Genomic DNA, 9496 nt, shown 5'->3' on the forward strand with positions numbered 1-9496 from the left:
GAAAAATGAGATGTTTCATTATGCAGAAGAGATATTACACCCAAGCAGCGGCGAAAAAACTCGCCTCAAAACCCTAGCTCGAAAAAACCCCCAACATACAATGACTTTCTCAATAAGATGACAATACATTATATACTCTAAGTCGCGGGTCGACCCATCAGGCGCGGCCAATCCGGTCGAACCATACAGTGTTGGGCATTTGCTTCCAACACAGATCTCAAAAAACTTCTCATTCGGGTCACCACCAAAATATGTCAAAGCGAGTCAAGAATTTGAGATAAACTTCACAGTCCCCACCCAATCCAAAGGAAAAAAAAAATTTCTAAAAGAGAACTAAGGAAGAAAGAAAGCGGGTGGGTTTTGCTAGATTTGGAACTAAGGGTGTAAAATGGTATGATTTCTTTTTTGGGTAAAGAGAAATACTATTGTGAGGGGGGGGGGCATGACGGGCATATGGCTTCCTGATTACAAGCATCACAGAGCCAAAGAGTGGAGAGGGGCTATAGCGTTGGATACATAGCTTTCCGGGTAAGGGAATTGATGATAGCATTTGCTTGCCTTGAAATTTGAACAAAAGAGCAATTATGAATCCTAGTTGCTAAAATAAAAATATCAAAAATAATACTCGCAATAGAGATTGGAGGAGTAGTAGAGCGAGTTGTCGAGAGGTTGATCGCTGTTGCACAAATCTGATTCAACAACTATGAAGTGGATGTTCTGTTCCAAAGCCTATAATAAATCATTCTAAACCGCTAGAGCCTTGCCAATGAGGTTGCCTGCAAAAAAGGTTGGGTTAGAAAGAACCCATAGAGGAACCCCAAGGTGATCTCTACATATACAACCAATACCACCAGAAGATGAATCAATAGATAGTGCAGCATTGTAGTTCAATTTGACCCAATTTAGAGGAGGGCAAGACCATTGAGAGGAGGGTAATGCTAGACGTATGGTTTCGATTTATTGCAGAAGATGACATAAAAGAAACAAAAATCATACCATACCAAGAACTCAAATGCGTTTTCAATATCAAAACTATACCAACTCAGTTCAGTTCAGATTTCAATACGATTTTTATTCGGTTTCATAAATGGTTGTTTATTCAGTTCGATTCAATTCTGATTTTTATTAGATTTCATAATCCACATGTCATATATATACAATAAATGATATATATAATATATAATTACTATGCATGTGTACACTTGATTCCATATCGAATAAGATTCTTCTTCTTGATACCCTTGTTTTAAATGGACCCACAGAACCCACTATAGATTGTTTTCCTGATCTGATCAAATGGTCGGACTGGAAAGGTTTTAGGGTATTATGTCTAAGTTATTGGGTGTGCACATGTTTCGATCTCTTTTCTGGTCTGTGATGTAATAAAAATAAGTCAAACATTCAATTATGGAAGTCATCAGTACGTACCAATTAATTTCTTGTTATAGTATCACTAACATTTGTTTATTATTAATCGTCATTATTAAGCAATCCAAGTTAAATTAATGGCCAAATTAATTGATTATTAGTTAAATGCATACTTTGTACCTTTTTCATGTTTGATGGTCAATTTTAATACATTTCTCTGGGATCCAGCTTCTCTCTTTAGCGGTGATCATTCAGAATAGTGCCCAACAAGGCACAGAAAATGAGCCACCAACACAGACGTAGAAAAAAATGAGTTAGATCATTGTCTGGATACGTGGCGATTGCCAAATAACTATCCTAGTTCTGGATCTAGATCCATAACCACTTGACTTGGGAAACCAACTATATATTTGGATTGTTTGGTTAGATCAAATGCCTTTGAGCAAAACAATCTCCATTCTTGGAGACTACATAGGTCTAAATTAAGTTAGATTTGGTTCATTTAAGCTAACTTATTATACATTGGTCTGAATCCACAAGTTATCTTTGAATGAGAGATTTACCCATCGGTTGTTAGCTTTTGGATAAATTACCAACTCACTAATGATTTAATTGAGAATACGAAAAAGGAAGCATATGCCATTTTTGCAAATTCTAATATACCTTTAATGATACCAATTCTTCAAAGTGTGGTGTGCATATTCATTATTACATTTGGTGTTGTGGGAAACCCTCCCCAAATAGAATATTACTAGAAAACAATTGATCATTAGGCATTAATTTAACTTAGGTCAATTTTAGCCAAGATTGGCCGAGTTGTGTGATAAAAAGGAAATGATTAGTCAGGCCAAAGGTCTGGATACTCGTCATTTGAAAAAAAAAAGTATAATAAAAAACAAGGGAAAGGGGTTCGCATGCTCCAATGTGGGAGCACCAATCACAATCTGAGAAATAGTTACATTAACAATGATACCCACATGGATTTAAGGGTGTCAATTTGAAACTGAAACCAAACATAATAAATAATCAATAATGCTTTTGGTGTAAAAAATCAAAATGTACCAAATCACGGATTCTCAAACCGAATTATTGACTAGTTATACTAATTATATATTTTATATCTTAGTATATAATATACCAAGAGAAAGTTTTCCTAAGTAAAGAACTGTTTATAAAACTGAATAAAAACCATATCAAAATTGAACCACCTTTATATGGATATTAAAATTGCATTCTAGTTTGATTTTAATTTTCGATCACCTACACCCAATGATTTATTAGTATTGGTATTAATATCGATATGTTGTCGCTCTTATATCAGTCTGGATCAGTGATAAAATTAATAAAATCGACCAATCTAATACCAATACTTAAAACCATGCCTATGACTCTACGTCAAATTGAAATCACACAGATTGACACCTTTGCAACAGCGAAACAGAGTGCGTCAGTATGGGGTCTCACCGGGGTCAAGGACTCACGTATTGGCTATAAGACTTGGATCGAGACTGCGATGCTGACTCCTTAAATGTGACTGGATGAGGGTACTATAGGTAATAAGAAATAAATGGGGTTTTTTCGTAAATAAGTATTTTTTGGGTGGTAAGAAAATGAATGAAGATTATACTCTGAAAATGAAGGGTAGGAAGAAAAAAGACACTCCCATAATGGAAGTCACAGTGGACAGCGCATCAGAATTCATGAAAGTAGTAGAGAATAAATTGTATGGGACCCGCTAACTCTACCAACTAAGATGGGTTAAGTTTTGATCCTCCTCATGGGTTTATGACCGTTTTATTAGACCACGCCCACCACAACAAAGCTCTGATCATGCTCGCCTCCCTAGACACCTCTGTCTCTAGAAAAAATAAAGTAAAAATAGATATGTGGAGAAAAAAAAAAAAAAAAAAAACACAGAAACAGACACCAGTACACCACCACAACACAGCTCCACCGTCTTTACATGGTTTATCTCTCCCTCATATATATCGTCTAGAGATCTCAGACTCTAGAGGTCTCCATTCCCCACAACTTCTTACTCCACTTTGTTACTCTCTCTCTCTCTCTCTCTCTTTCTCTTTCTCTTTCTCTCTCTTTTTCGGATTCTTGATTTCAGTTTTTCTCTATCTTCACTGCTTCTTGATTTCAAGGCACCAACCCTCTCAGGACACCATTAATTTCTCTTTTTTGTGATTATTCTGGTTTCAATCATGGATGTTTTAGTGATTGTGGTACTTATCTTGGCCATGACTGGTTACTCAAGTAAGTTCTTAGATTATATGTTTTTTATTTTCTTTTTAATGTGAGTTTGAGGATCTTAAATTTGTTGCCCTACATTTTTTTTTTCTTCAGAGTGTAGCTTCTTCTCTTTTGAGTTTCTTCCCTTGCTTCTGCAATATGAAGAATAGTCTTTAGGACCCTTTATCTTTTCTTATTTCCCCCCTCTGAACATGGGTTTTCTCCTTCTCCATCTCTGTTTTCCTTGTTTGGACTCGGTTTTTCCATTACATTTTTTTCTTTTTTACTTTATATAGCTGAAAAAGGTTTTGATGGTGCTCTAGACTTTATTTTATATGTATTTATGGATAAATTCTTAATTTTTTTTTTATTTCTTCATTTCTTTAGATTTTTTCTCAGTTGAGATCTGTGGGTTTTTTTTTTTGCAGATTCTTTTCCCTGGTTTGGTTTGTATTGATGGGCTGAACTTTATTATTATTATTCATTTTTTTCTTTTTTTTTGGGTGGCTTTTGTTAGGTGCAAACTGGTGTGTTTGTAGGAGTGATGTGAGTGACACAGCTTCTCAGAAGGCCTTAGATTATGCTTGTGGAGCTGGAGCTGACTGCTCACCCATCCTTCAATCTGGGGCTTGTTACCAGCCTAACACTGTGAAGGCCCATTGCTCTTATGCTGTCAACAGCTACTTCCAGAGGAAGAGTCAAGCTTCAGGGACCTGTGATTTTTCTGGTGCTGCCCAAGCTGTCACAACTGACCCAAGTAAGCAAAAAAACTGAATAGGCCAGGCCCCTCACTCAACTTCTCTCTGTTCCCTCTGATAATATATCTTTTTCTCTCTTTTGTTGATATCTTCTTTCTTGTGACTTACAGGCCCTAGTGGTTCTTGTATATTTCCTGCAACCCCAAGGTATTATCATCACCTCTCTTTTTTACTTTCTTTTTCATTTTGGGGGAAGGGATGGTGTTTCAAGCTTGGATGAGAATGTATGTTAATAATTTGCCAAAAAAGTGTGTTCTTCCTGTGAATCTAGGATTTCTTGTCTGTCTTTTTTTTTTCCCCCCTTAATTCATTAACTTAGTGTAAATCTAGTAAAGTTGGCTATTTCTTGTTTTACTGGTTTGCCCTTTTATTTGCGGTTCTAGGCTTCCAGCTAAGCATTTGGTTGATGTCTTGCAAGAAATCTATTTCCTCACCTAAAGTAGATCTAATTCTTTTTCCATTATTTTCTTAGAAGCAAGCTGGTGGGTGGGTATCTCTCCTTTTTTTAATCTCAGATGTAAAGTTTATAGCCTTTTGAAATCTACGAGTCTGTACTTGACTTTAGTCCCAACTCCTAAGCCATTTTTCTTATGAAGTTTGCATTTTGATGACGTTTTTGTAATAAATTATGAAGCCATCCGTGAAACGCAGAGGCTCTTCTCATACATAATAGCCTAAAATTAAGGTCTCTGCTCTCTGGCTCTCTCAACCTGCTTATGTGTTAGGGTTTTCCTTCTTAGGGTCTGCATATGTGATTTCTACTATTAGATTTGGATGGGGTTTTTAATTATATCCCCTTGGGATTGATTGGGCACTTTACTTGAGTGGGATGACAATGGAGCTCTGGGGTCTTCCTCATATTCAGGCTTTACAGCTGTTATAGTTTTGTCTCCTAATAATAATATGGTTTCTGGTTTCAGGTTCTCTGGGCCAAGTTATCTGAATCTCTGATCATCTTCTTCTCTTTTTCTCTTGTCATTGTTCAGTGCTGCAGGAACCAGTACTACAACCCCAACAACTGGAACAACACCAACCACCACAACCCCATCTACAACTCCAACTACAGGAACTACTCCTACAGGAACTACTCCTACAGGAACCACTCCTACAACCACCACTCCCACTACTAGCACAGGCACAACTCCTACTACTACCACTGGAGGGATCATAGGAGGGATTGGCTCTGGTTTAGGTCCTTCAAGTACTACTGGCATCAACACAGATGGCACTGGTGCTGGCCATGCCTTACAACACAACTTATTCTCCCTTTTGCTAGCCCTTTGGTTCTCAGGCTTCCTTTTCTTGTGGGCTTGAAGGGGACAAGTGACAAAAGGTTCTTGATGGTGGATGGAGAATGTTGGGCTTTGATGTGTGGATGAGATGATGCTGCAGCAAAGATGATGGTATGCATGTGATTGATTATACACTAGTGTGCTTAAGGGAACCATCTAGAAACATTCTCCACTAGGGTTTTTTTTTTTTTTTTTCCTCTCTCTCTCTCTCTCTCGTTCTTTCCTCATATTATGTAGAAAAGCCGGGTGTGATCTTTTGGTGGTGATGAGCTCCTGGTGGAATGGAACCTAATCTCTTTGTATCTTCCATGCTCTTTAAGAGTGTTTTTTGTTCTGGCAAAAGGTTTTATGGATGATCTAACATAGAGGAGAGTATATATAGGTAATCCCTGCCTGATGCCACGTGGATTCTTACATAGTTGTGCCATGCGGATCATGATGTGGGAATTCTGACCATTAGATATTTAGAAAATGGTCTGGATTGTCCCTTTGCAATTGGATACTTAAAACCAATCATTTATTTTCGTCATGATCTTGAATTGAATTCTCTGTTTCCTATTGAGCTGAAATTTAACATTTGTGACAGATGATTTTGGGTCTACAAACTATACAAAAGTTTCCACCCATAGTTGTGGACCTGTGGTACAAATAAAGGGTGCAGATTGTAGTGAGACTTGTGTTAAGTTAGGGTTTCTCTTCACCAAAAAAATTTAGGGTTCTTACTTTACAGGTTTTTAGGGTTTCTTTTCACCAAAAAAATTAGGGTTCTTACTTTACAGGCGTCTAGTAGTTTCAGTCATTGGATGCTTTTCCCTAGATTGGTACACATTCATATTCCTTTTTTTCTTAGTTATTGTGGGAACTAAAAAGCTCCAGATATTCGAGGTGGGAAAAAAAAAATTCTTTTGAGGGTTTAGATGGGCGGTGCGTAAATAGAACGAATAGAAGAGGCAATCCCTTTTTATAATTGTATGGTGCGCAGAACTTGTAAAGTAGCTGTGACGAGTCCCTAAAGATATGCGCACTAGTGAAAAAGTTTCCTTTGGTGGGGACCTTCCCTCAACCATCGGTATGGAGACATTTTTTTATGGCATTGATTCTTTTTTTTTTGTTTTTGGTACAATTTTTTTTTGGCTTTTATTCATTGGCCCATAAGTCTGCGAATGGTTCGGATGATGTGGGTCCGAATGTATAAGCATTGAAAGTTATTTTTTTTTCCTTTCTTTCAAAAAGCATTGAAGGGTGTTAGTATTTTTTTTTTTTTTTTTTTGGGTATGTTACAAATTGGTAAGAGCATTGAAGGGTGTTATAAAGGATTTAAAAATGATAAGTTTGTTAGAAATGAAGTTAAGAAGGTTTAAAGAAGAAGATAAAGGAAAAAAAATGTTTATAAGATAGTTAAAATGAGGGAAAAGAAAAAGTAGAGATTTCAATCATGTTAGATTATTTATTTATTTTATTTATTTATTTTTATATTATTATTATTATTATTATTATTTGTAAATCTTGTTAGATATATTAAAAGTGAAGTTGACAAAGTATTAATAACGGATGAAGATATTAAGGAGGAATGGAAAAATTATTTCTACAATGTACCAATGAAGACATTTTGAGCGATAGTATGTCAGATTATTGCATTATCCATCAAGATATTATGTGATGTAGATAAGTACAAAATTAAGAAATTTAAAGTAAAAGAAACTTTTGAGGAGGATGAAAGTAGGTAAAAGTATCATGTTCAAATTAAGTACCAAAAAAAGTGTGAAAGAGTTTAGGAATCAAGTTATTTAATTAGTTGTGAGCATAAAGAAAATGCCACATGTATAGAAGAGAAGAATTCAAAGTTGCAATGAGTTATTCTATGAAATCATGGGAGAGAGTTATTGAAACCCATAAGAGACAAGAAATTACTATTACATTGAACCAACTTGGTAATATGTTAGAAAGATTCACATCAATAACTATTTATTTAAATAGGAGAATCATGAAACGATTTAAAAACTGTGGGATAAAAACTTACGATAGTGTCTCTATAGAGTTAATCCGACAACTATTAAAAATCAAAAATATGGACATAAATATATGGACATAAATAAAGATATATATAATATTGTGGTAACTAATGTAAGAATCGTGAACCATTAGAATAGTAAATTTTTAACCATCCATGTGTTGTACAATTAACACATGATGGGTTGTGCAATGAAATGATTTATATGGACTTAATGATTGAATTGCTCTATTTGAACCCCAAGAGATTAGTGTAGTTGGCTTAGAAGGAATATGATTTTTTACTTCACAAAGTGAGGTTTTATGATTTAACCTTTATCGCTGCATCTAACTTTTTTAAACCACGAGAGTTTTCGTATTTGAGCCCATTGGTGATTTGAAAAGGATGGCAGTCAGGGCTCTCATATCAACCTTCAAAAGGGATGGGGCGGGGGGATCATACAAGAAAAAAAGGCAAAAAGAGAGTGGGGGAGGAGGTGTAGGCTTTGAAGATCACAAAGTCCAAGATTGACTCCAGTTGTAGTGTTGGATTAGTTATCTCTCCCATCTCTAGATTAAAAGATGAGGCTTGTCAAATCATGGGGTAGGGCTTTGAAGATCACAAAGTCCAAGACTCGCTTTCATTTATGGTCTTGGATTGCCGACACCTATATCTGATAGATGGGGCTTCTCACGCAGGGATGCAATCCCGGGCCTCCGGGTCGAGACATCCTTTAGCACATTCCGAGATGTAAAGAGCATTTGGTAGTTGGTACAGAGAAATACGTACCGGGACTGGGGGAGTTCCCCATGCCATGCCTTGTCATGGGAGAAATCTCTCATGTCACACCAATCACCGCAATAATTTATCATTTACGTGGGGTCCATATGATAAAAAAGAACGAAAATAAATTATCACACTTTAAGAAGGAAAATTGTTGTTACAGGTGAAGAGATTCTTTTGACACTATTATCAGAGAGTCTCACTCTCATCTAAGCATCAGAACCCTTTGGTGAAGAGATTTTTTTTTCACCATGAGTGATAGAAAATTGATCGTTTTATTAATAAATTAAAATTTGGGATGATAGATCGATGGTTGACAAAACCATGGTGAGAGACTAATTTTTTGGAACATTTTGGACCAAGGTTGTAAGTTTGAGGCTAGTTTTGGACATTCATAAATAAAGGGGAATAATAGAGAGTAAAGCTGTGTAATTCTCACCCACCGGACCTTACACATGCAGGAGCCTCATGCATCAAATACACACTTTTTTTATAATATCATATTCCATCCTTTTCTTCTCTCTCTCTCTCTCTCTCTCTCTCTCTCTCTCTCTCTTGACAAACTGTTCCCACCCCTCTCTATTACAAAATTTTTCTTTTCCAAACAGTTTTCACTTTTCTTCCTTGTCTTTTTACTTTCAACAAGACAACAATGAGACTCAACATCAAAGAAGACAACAAGAATTAACATCAGAGAAATAGAATCCAACACCAATCTAGAGCAGGGCCTGATACTGTAAATCAGAAATAATTGATCCTTCTTAAGTTGAAACTCCCAATATTACAACTCATCAACCTGACCTGTGATGTTTGGATCAGATTCCTAATTCAAGGAGCACCTCCAACCTTCATGATTTGCATTTCAGAGAACCTTATCCTAAGTTGATGGAAACAGAAGCCCAAACAGGATCAGGATTCCAAATGTTCAAGATGAGAGAAGGGCCAATAGGCTGAGGCTGTTATATTCCCAGATTTGCAAACTCTTGAGGGAGAATAACTTCTCCAATCATTGAACAAAATTAGATAACAGGTCCTGAGTTTTTCTTTTGTTTTTGTTTTTGTTTTTT

General features: G+C 36.2%; 1 protein-coding gene across 1 annotated transcript; it reads left to right on the forward strand.

Moving 5' to 3' along the window:
* The first annotated feature begins 3262 nt into the window (after positions 1–3262).
* On the forward strand, positions 3263–5998 carry LOC122077276 (PLASMODESMATA CALLOSE-BINDING PROTEIN 3-like). Its single transcript, XM_042643166.1, has 4 exons — positions 3263–3630; positions 4124–4363; positions 4475–4511; positions 5351–5998. Exons 1-4 carry the CDS (start codon positions 3579–3581, stop codon positions 5676–5678), a joined length of 657 nt encoding a protein of 218 aa, XP_042499100.1. The 5' UTR covers positions 3263–3578; the 3' UTR covers positions 5679–5998.
* The last annotated feature ends 3498 nt before the right edge of the window (positions 5999–9496 follow it).

Source organism: Macadamia integrifolia, chromosome 4 (assembly GCF_013358625.1).
Source record: "Macadamia integrifolia cultivar HAES 741 chromosome 4, SCU_Mint_v3, whole genome shotgun sequence".
NCBI classification, from domain to species: Eukaryota; Viridiplantae; Streptophyta; class Magnoliopsida; order Proteales; family Proteaceae; genus Macadamia; species Macadamia integrifolia.